This window comes from Nothobranchius furzeri, chromosome 8, assembly GCF_043380555.1.
Source record: "Nothobranchius furzeri strain GRZ-AD chromosome 8, NfurGRZ-RIMD1, whole genome shotgun sequence".
Taxonomy (NCBI): domain Eukaryota; kingdom Metazoa; phylum Chordata; class Actinopteri; order Cyprinodontiformes; family Nothobranchiidae; genus Nothobranchius; species Nothobranchius furzeri.
Genome location: NC_091748.1, coordinates 54,254,123 through 54,271,062, shown reverse-complemented (window position 1 = coordinate 54,271,062; position 16,940 = coordinate 54,254,123). Strand labels below are relative to the sequence as shown.

General features: G+C 40.6%; 1 protein-coding gene across 2 annotated transcripts in view; it reads right to left on the bottom strand.

Annotated features, from left to right (window-relative positions):
• The window catches only part of rxrgb (retinoid X receptor, gamma b), a 37,574-nt gene extending 22,648 nt beyond the window's left edge, over window positions 1–14,926 (bottom strand). The window contains exon 1 of one of the 2 annotated variants that reach the window (XM_015971436.3): window positions 14,646–14,926. In XM_015971436.3, coding sequence (XP_015826922.1) covers window positions 14,646–14,676 — 31 coding nt within the window. In that variant the 5' untranslated portion in view covers window positions 14,677–14,926. Of the gene's footprint in view, window positions 1–7,958; window positions 8,363–14,645 lie in introns of those variants that run through there. The other variant, XM_054730094.2, reaches the window with a different exon arrangement.
• Window positions 14,927–16,940: the final 2,014 nt, after the last annotated feature.

Below are 16,940 nucleotides of genomic sequence, written 5' to 3'. Positions count from 1 at the left end.
GGGAACTGTCACGGCAGTAATGGCAGCAGCCTGACTACCGGTTATTTTGCCGAATCGGTCTATAGGAGCAGCTTTAAATTCAGCTCCTTTCTATTGTCTGTTTTCACCCATATATCCGAGTCTGGCAGCAGCTGCTCCAGCAGAGAGGCCCAATCCTCCCTTTCCCCAGCCTCCACCAGCTCCAACAGCATGATATCGAGGCGTTCCCTGGCCAACATGGAGTTACAATCGCTCAGTCGTTTCCTGGGTCTTCCCGGGGGTCTCCTGTTGGCAGGACATTCCTGAGATACCTCCCCTGGGTAGCATCTAGGGGGCATTCTCACCAAATGAACCAAACCACCTCAGCTGGCTCCTCTTGACATAGAGGAGCAGTGGCTCAACTCTAAGGCCTAGTCCACACGTAGCCGTTTTTTTTTTAAACGAATATCCGCCCCTCCAAAAACTTGCATCCACACCACCTCGTTTAAAAAAAAAACTCTGTCCACACGTACCTGGATAAATACGTTGTTAAGGACATGCCAGACCTGTAGGCGGCAGTACTTCCCCCGTTTTTAACCTCGTCCTTCGTCTGTGGTCTTCCGCAAGGAGCAGTAATTCCACTTGCAAAAACAAACAAGCAAAAAGCGCTTGGACAATTTATAAAGCGAGTGCAACTCTGAGGGCATCCATGCTGTCAGCTAGTGTAAACACAGGTCGCACACGTGATGTCAGCATTTTTTTGTTGTGGAAAGTGACGTTGCGGACCTTAAAACTCCGGTTTTGTCTGTCCACACGCAGACACCCAAAACGGAGAAAACACAGATCTTCACTTTGGCCGGAGTTTTTAAAAAGATCCGTTTTCGTGTGAAAAAACGCCGTTTTCGTGTGGATGACAGGCCAAAACGTAGAAAAATATCTACGTTTTGGCAGATCCCCGGCTACGTGTGGACAGGGCCTTAGACTCTTCCAAAAAGTCACCCTGTCTCTAAGGTTGAGCTCGGCCACCCGATAGAGAAAACTCATTTTGGCAGCTTTTTTGGTCTTATTATTTCTGTCATTACCCAAAGCTCATGGCCAAAGGTGAGGATTGGGATGAAGATCACCCAATAAACTGCGAGCTTTGCTTACTGGCTTAGCTCCTTCTTCACAACAACTGACTGGTTTTGCATCAGCATCACAGCAGACGCTGCCCTGACACGCCTGTCCATCTCCCGCTTCCTCCTCCCCTCACTTGCGTACAAAACACTGAGATACTTAAACTTCTTAAACATCCACATTTGAGGTAGAACCTCTGTTCCACCCTTTTCCCAAGAACCAAGGCCACAGATTTGGTGGTGCAGAACTTCATCCCACCTTGCTTTCCAGGCAACATCTTTGTGAGTAAAGAGCCCTTTACACTGAGGAAGTTTGACAGCAGAGATTAAATTTAATATTTCTGAGTTAGAGGAACAACCGTTTGCTATGAAGTCGTTCAAAAATACAGCCAGCAAACAGAAAAAAGCTGTTTGGTTTAAAAATCAGTTATTTATGCACTGCGAGTGTGAACAGATTCTCTAATTTGCAGATGATGTGCGTTACAGTTAAACAAAAGTGCTTTTCAGAGGCATCAGTGCAGAGAAGGGACTGCTGCAGAAACATCACAGACACTGAAGAGCAAGGGTTTTAATTTAGGCGCCTCGTGTTTGGTGATAGTACACATCGCACAAAAACACTTCTTACCAAACCTGAGGATGAACCCAGCAGTACCTTACAGAGATATAAAAAAACAACAACAACACCACAACCATCTAGTTTTGTCAGGTTGTGCTGAGCCACAGCTGTGCTTTAAGATAAATGCTGAAGTTAAACAAAAAGGTGTTTAAAGAACATAATAATCGTCTTGTCTGCCAGCAGAAAGATTCAGATGCAGCTCATTTGCATTAATAACAACAACACAAAGTGTGATTCTTTATTGAATAATATTCCAGGTGAGAAGAGGCTGATGCAGTTTGGTGTAAACACAAGCACAACGGTCAATGCCGTCTGCTTTTAAATGTACTGGATGGATAGCTGTGACAGTGACGCAGGCGAGTCTGAGAACATTTGAAAACTGAAAAAACACCAAAAAAATTGTACACGAAGTTCCAAAACAAAGTAAGAAAGAGAGAAAATGCACCAGACAATGTCTGGCCTTCGTCCACACATGGATGTTCAACATTACTGCCAAAAATGGAGGACAAAATGCTTTAAAAGCAGCAGTCTGACTTCATCTTTCTAATAATTGTTTGCGTGGACATCAAGCACCAGTGCTGAAAACCATCATTCCCACTTCACTTCAACTTGACGATGGACGGAAATCTTTCTTAGTTCATCGTGTTTAGCATTTGGTCCACAGTTTAGACACGAGAAACTCAACAGATTTGAAGCTATTTGGATGCTAATGTAAACAATGTTTATGTTTATGTTTATTTATTTGGCAGACGCTTTTATCCAAAGCGACTTACAATTTATAACCTATAGGGCACGTTGTGATCTGTGGGGGAAACCGGAGGAAACCCACGCATGCATGGGGAGAACACGCAACTCCAAGCAGAATGGCTGCAGCCAAGTTTCAAACCTGCAACCTTCATGCTGCGAGGCAACAGTGCTAACAACTACGCCACCATGCAGCCCTAACCCAAACCCAAACAAACAAGCAGGAGGTGCTTGTTTAATATAAGTTCATTTAAAGGTTATTATGGCAGTTCTCTGTTTGAAACTAAACAGAAGAACTGAAGAACAGTTTATTTATACAACTTCACCTTTTCAACGTCTCTCTTTGATTTCCTTTCAATAATTCCTTTAACCACAGGGAGTAAAAATCCACTTAGTCAAACTTTAAATGACCTATTGTAAAATAACTTGGCTATTTTTATTGTAAGCCAAATGGCTGACTCAAAAACAGAAGTCAATATGAACACAATGAAGTCATCTGAAAGAATGGTTATTAGTGAATCTCAGTTGGTATGTTTGGACCAGTTTTTAAAGAAAATAATTAGGGATGCATGATATGTCTGCATCAATATCGGTACCGGCCGGCGTTAGCCGTTTTTTAACATATCAGCATCGGCCCCATAAATAAAACTGGGCTGATATGAACAACCCGCATTTTTTCCATCTTGTCTATATTTGTTTATCTGTTTCAGAGGGGAGTGATGTGTATTTGTTTAGTCATGTGACAGTGAGTGTAATCATCTCAGAAGTGTAAATGTGTGTGGCGTGTGTACATAATTATGTAAATTCAGCTTTATTCATGTTCATTCTATACAAAATCTGCTGATTTATGAAGCAATAATGTCAGTATATCGGTATCGGTAAATATCAATAATGGATATCGGTATCGGCTCAAAACTTTCCTATCTGTGCATCACTAAAACAAAAGATGTATTATTTTAGTTAACTACTGCATTTTTAAGTGAAGGAGAACTCAAGAAAAAAATGTGCTTTTATGGGTGAGAAGTCATTTAAAATATTTGATGTATGTTTTGATTTTATGCTTTTGTTTTTACTACTACTACTACTCCTACTCCTACTAATAATAATAATAACAACAACAACAACAACAATGATAATAATAATAATAATAATAATAATAACTAGATTTCTTGCAGAAATGCTGTCTGAATGCTGGATAGCTTAAACTGTTAGCTGAATCAGCTTAACCCTTTGATGCATAATGGTCACTACAGTGGACAGATACTCAAAATGGTTATTTATTTGTTTTTGCTATTAAGCACAGCTGTTGAAGACTTTATTGCATTTGAGCCCCTCGTTTTGGACTTCAGTAAGCCAAGCCAACATATTTCATGCTCAGAATGCACGCTGTCCACTGAGGTGGACATGTAATAAATTATTTGTAAATTATAAAATTTTACAAAAAATATTTGTTGAAATTTGTTTCATTCACACCTAAAGATGAAAGAAAAAAATGTTAAAAAAATCATAGTTGAAGATTTCATAATTCATGCATCAGAGGGTTAATAGCTGAACTGAAGCTGAAAGTAAGCAAAACTGTCAAAATGAGCTGAATGTGTTGAAAGATGTAGAAGCAAAAATCACTAACAAGCAAATAAAGCACAAAAAGTAAGTGAAGAATGGAGAAAAATGATCCTAAATAGCAGAAAACTGAAATCTGTGAACATTGTATAAAAATCTGAACAGCTAAAATGTCTAAACACTTGTAATTTCAGTTGGACAAGTTTAACAGTTTAATCTTTACATTTAGCTGAACTGTGAAATTAGCAGTTTATGCTAAATTTGGTAACTGATTGCTGAAGCTGCTGAATATCTGAAGTGAAGCTGAAACTAAGCTAAACTAGCAAATGAGCTGAATGTAGTGAAAGATGTGAAAGCAAAAAGCATCAACAAGCAAATAAAGTACAAAAAGTAAGTGAAGATTCAAGAAAATTAATCCTGAACCGCAGAAAACTGAGATCTGTGAACATTGTTTAAAAAACTGGACAGCTAAAATGTCTAAACACCTGTTATTTCAGTAGGACTAGATAACAGTTTAATTTTTACATTTAGCTGAACTGTGAAATGAGCAGCATATGCCGAATTCAGAAACTGATTACTGAAGCTGCTGAATAGCTGAAGTGAAGCTGAAAATAAGCTAAACTGTCAAAATGAGCTGAATGTATTGAAAGATTTAGAAGCAAAAATCACCAACAAGTGTATTAAAGCCCAGAAAATAGGTGAAGAATGGACAAAAAATGCTAAACAGCAGAAAACTTAAATTTTCGAACACAGATTAAAAACTCAAAATTTGAAATGTTAAGCAGCTGGCATTTGAATGAGAATTGTTTAACGGGTACATTTTTACAATTGGCTGAACTGTGAATTTAGAAACATTTGCTGATATCTGAAACTGATAGATTAACATATATATATGTTCAGACTTGGTATGGGATGGATGAATGGTTGCATGAATGAAATGACGGATGGATTGTTGGATGGATGTTAGATGGTTTATTGGATGGATGGATGGATGGATGGATGGATGGATGGATGGATGGATGGATTTATATGTGGATGGATGGATTCTTTAGGCAAAGCCGATCGATTTGATGTCTCACATGTGTGGGTGTGTAAGTCCATTTAGCCAGAAGATGATTGACCTCTCTCAACCAATCAGGGAGCTGGGAGAGAGCGGGGCACTTTCCCACCTTCTGGCGGTCAATCAAATTGAACTTATTTCTAGTTTTAAGGACAGATAGTTAAAAAAGATCAAAAACAGGAGTCTGTTATTGGCTCAATATTCAGCTTTTTATATTCATTCCTATGAGACTTGGTCAAAGTGATTTGTAGTTCCTTGTGTTGCCATGGTAACAGATGACAGGAGTCTGCATTAATAAAGCAATGTACAATGTCACATGACTCTTTTAAACTTGGAATAACATTTCTATATTAAAGTATGTTGATACAGTTGTGTCTAAAATGTTGTTAAATGTTGTTGCTATGCACGTTGCCATGGTAACGCAGAACACAGTATCAAGTTAATACAATACTCCTGGGACCAAGCAGGTTGAATTGATGTATCATATGTGTGGGTGCATATTTCCTTTTGGGCAGAAGACGATTGAAAACTCTCAGCCAATGAGAGAGCAGCGAAAGAGGAGGGGGCGGTTCCGCTTTGATGGTCATCTGTGTGAATTTTCATGTGCCTACCATGAATTGTCTAGAAGCTATGACGAGAACATTTTAGCTGTCTGAAGCCGATCGGAGGAGGAAATCTCTGTTCCGTTAACATGGGTTTCAATGAGACAGAATCAGGGTCTCTCCTCCTTCCAAGGTTTGTAGAGAATGAAATGTAACACTTAAGGACGAAATGAAACCCATTCTGAAAAGCTGACAAAAATTCCTACTTTTTGTGATATAATTTGTGTCGGTTCTCCAAACGGTCTGGGGGTTGGAAAGAGTTGTTTCCAGAAAATGTGAAGGTCAAAAGTTAGAGTGTGGAATTTTCAGTTTAGAGTGGAAGAAATTTTTTTTAAATTTTGAATATTGTCAAAGAAATGAACCGTACAGCCACAATGTTTGGAGTACATTCGTGATTTATAGCTCAAAATGAAGGTATATCCGTTAGCTGCAAGCCAGCATGCGTCTCATTTCAATCGGACTTACGGGTTTCTCAGGACAATGCCAGAAATGGAGCAAAGGAGGGTCATTGCTCCTATCTCTGCCCATTATAATTTTAGTGAATTTTTCTGAAAATCTCAAGTCGTACCTCAACTTCTACCTGTGATTTTAGAAAAACTGTAATAGATATCAAAAAGATTTTAAACCATTAATAGCTGAAAGTCTTGTGAGGTTGTTGAAACTTGAATGAAGTCTCTAGGTTAAAGTTAACCTATAAGAGTAAGAGCTCAAAAAAGTGATAGGATTTAGCTGAAAATTGAGCAATCCCATTCATTTCAATGGGACCAAAAATCGCAGAAAAAGCTGAATATCTCAAAAAGTATAAAATATTTTAACACCAAAAGTCATTGCCGGCATAAGCTGGACAAGCTGAGCGTTTTGATACCAAAATTATGTAAATAGTTGAAGAATTGTGGAAGTAGATAAATGCCAAAAAATGTATGGAAGCAGAATAATAAACTAAATAACTTACTAACTATAAAGAGAAACAGGATCACTACATTCAAACAACTAGAAAATTCTTGAAGAAATTTGAAAAGGGACCTGCCCACTGGTACAAGCTAGTGGCCATGTGTTAGGCCCAAAATCATGTTACTGGGGTGACCTTAGGGTCAACCCAAACTCTTGATTTTCCTGTGACGTAGGGGTAAACAAACACCTCCCATGGACAAGCCGGTTGTTTTGATGTAACATTTGTGGGTGTGCACATTGTGGCCTGAATGGCAGTGGACAACCCCAGAAATGTTGGCGCTAAAGCGTTAATGAACACACACGTACCGAGATGAGAAATGAGAACAAATTCTCTGGTGCATAACAGTAAGGGACCTGCTGGCAGAGCAGAAGGGTCCCTTAATAATAATAATAATAATAAGAAGAAGAAGAAGAAGAAGAAGAAGAAGAAGAAGAATTCCTATAAATTACATTAAATGTATAAAATAAAATAAAATCCAGTCCCCTTTGTGTTGAATTCATCTTGCTGGGTCTCATAGTTATATGGATTATAACAAGGCTGTGTCTACTGTCCAGCTGCAGAACAAACCAGAACAAGAGACCCTCATAAAATCAACAAGCAGCACATGATCTGCCATCAAAGACAATTTTTCAGGCCAATGAACATCCTTGTGGTTTCCCGTTGAGATGATCTACACTCCACAAGCCTCTCACAAGCACACTTAGAAGCTAGCACCAACTTCACAAACATTCATTGACAATGAAGCCACTTGAAATAGGCTAACCTGTTCAAGTGAGCGGACCTTAATGCATGCCACTCCACAGCAGGAAAGAGGATAAAGTCATCAGGGCGAGCATTGATGGAAGGCTACAAGGTGACAGACAGCAGAGGCAAACAGAGAGGCAGAGCTGCATAGAAAGGGTCTAATAGGAAGGGACAAGTGTTGAGAGTTAAACAGATAGTGAAGGACAAGGCAAAGGGAGCTAGAAGCATCCTTTTAGGCTGAGTGACATCCCCGCTGAACGCATCTGAGACTTAGAGTGAGTCACGAGCTCTCAGTTCTAACGCGAAACAGCAAAGCCTTGTACCTGTCACAACTGGTTAAAATGATCCAATGATTTTAAAAGCACAAATGGAGCTGCGGGAGGAATGAAAATGGAGGACTTTGATATGATTTTTCAAGCAAAATAAAGTCTTTGCATTAGGGATTGAATCACTGTGGTCATGCAAAGAATATCCAACGATTCTCACACTAACTCCTTGGAGGCAACATTACTTTAAAAAATGGTTACAGCATAGAATTTTAAAGCTTTGCCTGTGTGTAAAAATCAATCTTGTGATCATTTAATTTCAAATAAGACCATCTACTCACAGCGACAACAACCTGTTTCTCTCCCAGGGCTGTTCCCAGTTGTAGGTGATGACACAGATCGCCACATGCCTTTGATTTCAGTTGATGTGGAGCTGGCAGAACGCCAGTTACATCGACTGGCTGTCAGACTCGAGTAGTGGTTTGGTGGATCCTCAATTAACCACTTTTCACAAGAGGACCAAAAGGATCTGATGTGGAGAAAGAGGGTGTGTGCTGATGAAGGCAGTGGGTGCATGGGGCGTGACACTGAAAAGCAAAACAGGCAGAGTCCACTGGTGCCAGTTATAGGATTACCCAGATTATCCCTCCACAGAGATCAATCCCAAAGGAACAGTTTGCAGGCTGAGCGCTGCACAAATCAGCTCGCGCACCACCTACTCAACTCATGTCTATCTGTCTGCACAGAGGACACCTGTTGTAGCTGCACAACCGGAGGTGACAGGCAGAGAGGGGGTGGGTCGAGGGGGTGGGATCGTACTTAAAAAGAGTCCAGAACAAGCAGAAGAGTCTGATTACCGCCTCATAAAAGGGATCAAGGCTGGAGAGAAGACACGATGTCAACCTTGATGTTGCCAACGAAGAAATGCCTTCTTGTTTTCGTTCTCTTTTTCTGAGCAGAGTGAAGAAAGTGGAGGAAAAGATGGAAGCAGATGTCAAACAAATCCTGCTTCATCTTCCTCCAGACCCCCTATCATGCAAAGAAATAAACATGGCTGCATGCATGCTGAATGACATCCCCGATGGCATGTTGAGTTGCTTGTGTGTTGGGTTCATATGTTTGTGTGTTTAACGAATGTTACAACATTCCAGGAAGTCAGGAATTGTCCTTTTGCCAATGCTGTGGGATGGAGAAGAAAAAACACGCTGCAAAAGTGAAAACCCACATGCAAGCATAGGCCAAAAATATGACTAGAGGCAACCGAGAACAATGCCTTACAACCCCTTAGAGGAACCTAAATAAGACTACAAAGCCCATGATGTGAAATATGATCCCTGTTTATGGACCGCATCCATCAGAAGAAGCCTTCAAACAAGTGTAAAACAGCGCCTTAATGAAGCTGAATGAAATATTTGCAATGCAAACAAAAAAAAGTATCAGCACAGAATAAATGTGGAACAGACTGGGTAGAGTCTGCAGATGTTCTTTTTTCCTTTGTCATCAAACCTATCAAATGTTCCCCCTCTGCATTGAAGTCTATAGCTTTTAAAACTTGAGAGGCCCTCCCTGTGTGTGCATGCAGGGCTACACAAAGTTTTCTTGTTCTGGACACCTGCACGTTGCTGTAACTCTAGTAACCATATCCTCCCACTGACTGTAGCTTGGCAAAGACAACTAAGCAGCCTGGCATGAGCGTAAGACAACTTAGCAGGGATGAAACACTTTCAAATTCAGCAATCATCACAGGGAGAAATTATAATAATCTATTCATTCATATGATCTAGCTGTGTTATGATGGCCCACATAGAACATGTCAAATGAACCCTGAGAGCCCTAATTATAAATCATGCAAGTATTGTGAAGAAAAATTAAGTTATAATTGGAATCCCTAAATTTAGGGTAGAGTCCTACATGTTTAATCTCCGTTTGTAATAATCTAATCAGCAAACGCTTATCACAGGAGGAAAAGTCTCTTTTTACAGCCTGCTCTCCCTGCCAGCACTGACTTTTTATGAAAGGGGTAATCACATTGGGCTTAATTTGTACAAGACCATCAGGACGTTGAAAAGAAAAAAAGGAAATTAAGATGTTCTAAACCAGGGGTAAGCAATCCTTGTCCTCGAGTGAAACCATCCAGAATGTTTTAGTTGTTCACCTGCTCTAACAAGCCTAATTCAATGGTTGAATCACCTGCTCACAGGTTTTCAAGCTCTGCAGAAGCCTGCTCATCACCTACTGATTAAATCAGGTGTGTTGGAATGGGGAAACAGCTAAAACATGCTGGATGGCGGCACTCGGGTACTAGGACTGCCTTGCCCTGTTCTGAGCTGACACGAGTGCTTTTGTCCACCTTTTAAAATTTGATATGTGACACTATTATTTAAAGAGGCTCACATCAGGGATTGAAGCATCATTCTTCTAAATATGACAAGGCATTCAGATCATAAGTGCTACCTTCTCAGTGGTCATACTTCAAAAATGGGACCCAATGCCTCCCTGCTTGACACTCAGCTTTAACGGGTTGGATTGGGGAGTTAAACAACCAAATAGTTCCTGAGCACAGCCACTACTGCAGCTCAACGCTGTCACGTTGTGGGTGTGGAGATGATGGACCAAGTGTGGTGGAGCAGCTCAGGAGTCAAAGATGCAGGCTCGGATAAAGTAAAAATGATTTTAATAACTGAGCGGGAACGGCAGGACAAACACAACGCTGACAACTAACACACACAATGATCTGACGAAGACTGGTACAAGGAGGGAGGTATAAATACACAGGGAAATCAGGAACACATGGGCAGGTTAACGAGGGGCAGGTGAGAACAATAAGGACTAATCAGGGCAGGAGAGAGACACAGTCAGGAAGGCAGGGGCAGAACGTGACAACCGCTCCCCACGGGGATGGGTCAAATGCAGAGATGTCACTTATACATATATATATATATATATATATATATATATATATATATATATATACATATATATATAGGTAAGAGACACCAACACACACTCAAGCCATTGTTTGAACCATGCGCAGTAGTGGTGTGTATTGGCAAGAATCTGCCGGTTCAATATAAATCACAATCCAGGGTAAATAATACCGTACTGGACTAAAAGCCGGGCAATATTTGCATATTTTAGGACCAAATTTAAATGATGATGAGGATGAGGATGATGAATTTAAATTGAAACCTCAGGTCAGGCACTTAAGACACATGCAGTGTTATCGCAATATCACGTTGTTTCATTAGAATGAAGGCAGCAAAAACTGCTGCCAACTAGTGGTCGGAGTTTGAATTGCACCACACAAAAGAAATGCAGTAAGTTTTTTCATGTAAATTCCCCTCAAAAACTTATTTTCTACTTTTTAATATTGATTCTGTATCAAAAAAAATATTGGGATATTTCATTGTAGAAATATTTTATTACATACCTAACAAACCCCAGCATTAAAACAAAGACATCAAAAATAATGAGTAGTCTCAACAGACATGGCTGAGAAATTAACTCACAACAGAAACATCACAACCAATCAGCTAGAGTAGAAAACATCACCACTCTGTAAGCATAAGCAATGTCTAAGGAAGAGCGGTGCTTTCAGATGGAGGCATTTTTCTACTGGAGAAACAGGGTTTGCAATATATAACGACTAATATTGCTTATTTAAAAGTAAACAACCTGAAAACATACTTTGCAAAGTTGCATGATGTTTTCTGATTTATTCCTTTGTAGCTGAAATCCTTCAAAAATATAATCATATTCAATTAGTTCATAAATTGCCTGGACAGAGAAGTGAAAGAGTCAAGAACTCTATAAGTGTTTAGAGAATATATTAGATCGAGTGTGTTGGGTGGATATGAATGTGAATAATGGCTATAATTGAAATATGGACAAGGAACGTGACAGAATGAACTTCGAGGGAATGCATAAAGATAGTTTTGTTATTTTTGTTTTAAAAAAGGGGGCAGAAATTATAAGACTTTTTCTTCCATCTGCTCCCTTTCATTCAAGTTGTATTTGTTATATGTATATTGTTTATTTATTTGTTGTATTTTTTAAATGAATGAAATAAACATAAGAAAAAATTCTAATAATGATACTAATGATATATAAGTAACAAATGTTTACAAACAAAACTGTACAAGTCGCCTTATGAAAATGAGCGTGTAGCAGCACACTAAAGTAAAACTAAATAGGGCTGTGTCAGCTTTCATTAAGAATGCATCAATTCCAAATACATTCTGAATAAATCAGTGCACTGGGGATTCTCTGGAAAAGTAAAATAAACTAGTAACCAACAGTGTTCCCTCAAGGAATAATTTTGTAGGCTCGCCGTTGTAGCTGTGTGTGTGTGTGTGTGTGTGTGTGTGTGTGTGTGTGTGCGTGCGCGCGCGTGCGTGCGTGCGTGCGTGCGTGCGTGCGTGTTTACTGCATAATTACCAAAGAAATAGCTTAATGTATCTCATGACTGAGTACTGCTGCAGCCTGCAGGGCTTTTCCAGGTTCTCTGCTTGATTAAAGCTGGAATTAAATCATGGCTATGACCTTCTTCACTAATGACTAATTACTGGCAATTAGCCCTGCGAATGGCCTCCTTACACCCCTTCTTTTACTCTCATCTTCTTCTTCTTCTCGGGATCAGCACATGCACTCACATAAAAAAGCCGTTGAGCTACAAATGCACACACCCAATCAAAAAATGACACAAAATAGGCCTTTTGTATGTATTGTGTACCATTACATGTGATGAGGCACAACAGGTCTCAAGCTAGAGAGCTTGAGTAAATACCGAGCTAGAGCCACACCCTCCCTACCTGTGGTTTATTTAATTCTGCGGGGGCGGGCGGAAAATGATCTGTGCAGAGATCTGCATTAGCGAACAGGTTTTAATGCTGCAGAGAGGCTTGTAAAGGGACAACCCACATTTTTTAGGTCACATGATTCTATCGCGGCTCTTCAATCAGTTGGCATAGTTGTAATAATTTTTGCATGGTTGGGTATGTATGTCTCTCTCTCTCTCTCTCTCACACACACACACACACACACACACACACACACACACACACACACACACACACACACACACACACACACACACACACACACACACACACACAGCTTCTGTTTGGGTGTAGGAGATGAATCAATGACCCCTAGAAAGTGACAATGGTTCAAATAAACTGTGGAGATATTCCCCATCTCCCAATTCCCCCCAAACTTCTGTTTTTTTTGTTGTTGTTGTTGTTGCTCCCTTCACTTTTCAAATGTGTTCTTCTTTCTGTCATACTTTCCTGATCTGCAAGCTAAATGAGTTCTCCCTGTCAAAAGCACCAAGAAGGTTCTCGTCAGCTTGTCTAGAATCACTTCCACCAACAAAAAAATAAAAAATGCTGAAGTGCTGAGAGAGAGAAATGCTGATTCCATTTCCTAAGCCCTATGGGCAGACCTGCATGAAACCTGCTGAAACGCAACATGTCTGGGGAAAGCTGGAGAGGAGGAGGAAGATAATCGTGACACAATTCGTACATAATCACAGACTTGTTTCTTGACTCCACACACTTCAACTTCATGCTTATTTCAGATTAGAAAGGCTGGCCGAGTCAAAGCCCAGGAATGAGGACTATGTATTGCTCTGTTTTATACGGCACGTGGGCTGGACCGAACATATTTTACAAATTAATGTTGAGAGCCAAAAGTACTGCTGTTACATAAAAAATATTCATATAGCATTCTGTCACTGTTGGTGATGCAACGCCACACTCAGAACCAAGGCAGAAAGAATTGTTTTAAGCTTAAAATAAACAATGATGTAAAGATTACTCATTTGAACCTCTTTTAACGTCTAATTGTTTATTCCCAGAAGACCAAACTGTTTTCAGCTTCACTAATTCTTCAAGGGAAGTCTGTGATAACTGGAGAGGCACCAATCTGCTTTTAGAGCCAATACGGATTTCTGATTTCTCTGATGTGCAATTCTGATTAAAGCAAATTGCAACTAATTGATTACTGATTAACGAAGCAAAATCCTACACAATGAAGACTTGTTTGTTGTAAATAAGCACCATAGAGATGATCAGTTCAGACTCATAAAATGTGTGGGACTTTTTGGTAATGGTGCATTCAAATCAAATCTGACTTCTGCGTTTTGAATTGGTTGACCATATCAAACCGATCTGAATTGTCTATTCTCAGAAGTTATTATTTTCTTCACTGCTGTGGCAAGAAACTGAAGAAAAGAAGAAGAGAAATCCCATGATAAGTGATGCATGCAGTGTGTGACTCAGTAAGGCTAAAAGAGGCTGAAATTCACCCTCCACACATTGGCTACCGTTTTATTTAAGATTTGGGTTGGCCAGAACAAGCAGTTTCTGAGAAAAACTTAAGGAGTGGAACTTTTCCACATGTTGCTAACTAATCAGTGTAACTATAACAGGTCACCTGGTTCAAGGGCAAAGTCACCAAGTGTGACCTGAGAGAGAAATCACATCTTCATGCTTTTTTATCCGGAGCTTCTCAGCGGTGAGGGCGCGTCCAACGCGCGCGCGCACACATACACTCACATACACACACACACACACACACACACACACACACACACATCTCAAAGGGACTCGATCGAAGTTTATCAGCTAAAAACCCGAACATTCCTCCACACTCCCCATCAGATCTGTCCCAGACTAATAAATTTCTGTCTCAAACTGTTTAGCAAGAGACGCGCGACAACGAGCGCCATAAATTACATAAGCGCAATTAAAGTGCCAACCTCTGACCTTGCCAGACCGACACGACCAGCGCGCGATCACCTGACTTTACGCTTTCGGTTCAGTCCGAGCACATGCTGAAATAATCTACATACCGAACAACCGGGTTTACCCGAACGGAGTCGGTGGGTGGTTATAAACTCCGTGAGAGAGAGAAAAGACGCCATGAAACAAACCCCCTCCTCCAGCGAGTCAAAACAAAACGCGTTTTAGTCTAGGAACACACAAACACACACACACGCACGCTGACAGCACCTGATCGTCACTTACTGAGGTGTAAATATGGATCATTGCTGTCCATAGTGTCAGAGTTGTTCCGTCGATTTCCTACAGCCGCTCCGCATCCCAGCGCATTCCTCTCTCCGCCAGTCCGGCTGAACTCTGCGAGGCAGGCGGGCGGCTCGGCACGGGGGCCCTGCGAGGAGGGAGGGGGCGGCAGGAACAGGACTTCTCCCAATGACAGCACTGGTCCGGATCCAGCGCCAGAGCGATCGTGACGAAACAACTTTTTTTCCCCCTTCCTGCAGTGACACCGCGTTGCGATATTTTTACAGATGAATGTGACTTCCGCGAAAAAGAGAAAAAATATACGTCTATGTTTAGATTAATGTATTTTAGCTGATGCCGAAAACAAGCGAGTCAGTTTAGTGAGGAAATTGAACTATATGAGTTAAGTGCTGTTTAAACTGATTTCACTAGTTATTTAAGCAGGGGCACGCCAAAATGGGGGCAATGCCCATTCCTAATCATTGGCTGGGACCCCTATGTCCCCCCAGGATAGATAAATGTATAATCTTTTTATGGCGAATATAAGAGCAAATTGTACAAGCTTCATTGACTTGCAAATGCATTTTAAATCTAATTTAATTTACGTTTTCACAGTTCAAAATACTCCTGTGAATTTCTAATATGACAAAGTGGTTTAGGTGTACACCCTCAAGACTGCTGGTGGCCACATCTGGCCACCTGTTTCAAAACCTTCAGGTTCAGACTGTTATAATGAATGGTTTAGGAGATTATTGGAAAGTCAGGATGTTTTGCAGTGTGTTTTTGCTACATATGCTGGTGAAGGTTCTCAGTCATTCAGGTCTTGGTAATCCAAAAGGGTTCAAATGAAGGTGACTCCTTTGGTTTCTTTCAAGAAACTAAAGAAGCCCAGTTGCCTTTGTTCGAACCCTTGTGGATTTTTGCAAAAAAATTATGGCCAATCCTATAGGAAAATGCTTTGAATGACAATTCTGACAATACACGTGAGCTAATTGCTAGTCTGTGGGGCCAGTTGCATCTCCTGTTTTTACACAATCCTAGCATGCTGAAATTTCACGTCGACATAGAACCTGTGGTTATTTGCAGCTGAAATGGGTTAGAGGTAAGGAAACATGTTGGGGAAATTCAATCCAGTTTTTTTACTTGATTTCCATCATAGTTCTGGCAGAATAATTATTGATTATTACTTTTATGACAATGGATAGGTCACAAGATTACATTTGCAAAAGTTGCTATGACTGTTTTGATGTTGGATCTGTTCAATCAGAACTATCGTCTGTTTGTCCAACAGCTGGGATTTATGTTGATAAAATTTCCACAGAAACACACTTCAAAAGATCTGAGTTATCATTTTAAACGAGACTGTCCAAATGAACATAATAATTTTGACTGAATCAGAATGAATTCATAAAGGATGGCACTTAATTAACCCACAGAAAGTTTCTAATGTAAAATTGATTTTAATCTCCTGTTTTCTTTCTCGGAGGGGATCCCTCCTGTGTTTACCTAATTGTTAGAATGAGTCCTGGTCTGGGATCCCCCCTTAGGTCCCCCCCTCCCACTCACACCCCTGTTCACAGTGCGGGGTCATGTAGGGGTGAAGCTCCTGGTACCTCAGGAGGTTATTCAGAAGTCAAGCCTCGCTGAGGCATTCACAATGTTGAACTGCGGAGCGGGCAGACGCTCCGTCAACGCCGGGCTGCTGACCACTCAGCAGGCCCTTTGGGCCGCCCTGCTAATGGGACAAGCCCCCCCCCCCCCCCCCCCCCCCGCCCCCAGCTCCACCGTCCTTGTAACGGCGACCCATAAAGGAACACAGGAGGATGCTAACCAAGATGAATGGCATTTTTTCTCTGCTCATTCTGCGCTAATCAGAGCTTTTCATTTGTTACGGCCTCACGCCAGCCCCTCCGCCGCAGCTTCCATTAGGGCCAGATAACATATAAATTCATTAAAGTCAAAGAGAGGCATTAAAATGGTCATTTGTCAGGTCTCCCTTTGTGTGTCCCTAATGGTGGCACATGGTTCAAGGCATTGAGATGATTTTAGATAAGTTTTTTTTCCTTCCCTCGCTCACAGGAAGAGAAGGACGTGGGAACAAAGAAGAAGAGATCTAATGCAAAGTCCAACATTGTGTTCTTTTACACGTTTTCTGACATAAGCATTAAAAAACATTCAAAGTCTTTGCTTCCCCCCTCTGCGTATTTTCACTTTTGCATGCTTAATAACATTTTTCAGATGTGGATTTCTTTTTTTTTTTTCATGTCAGTTACATCAAATGTTTTATTTGGATTATCT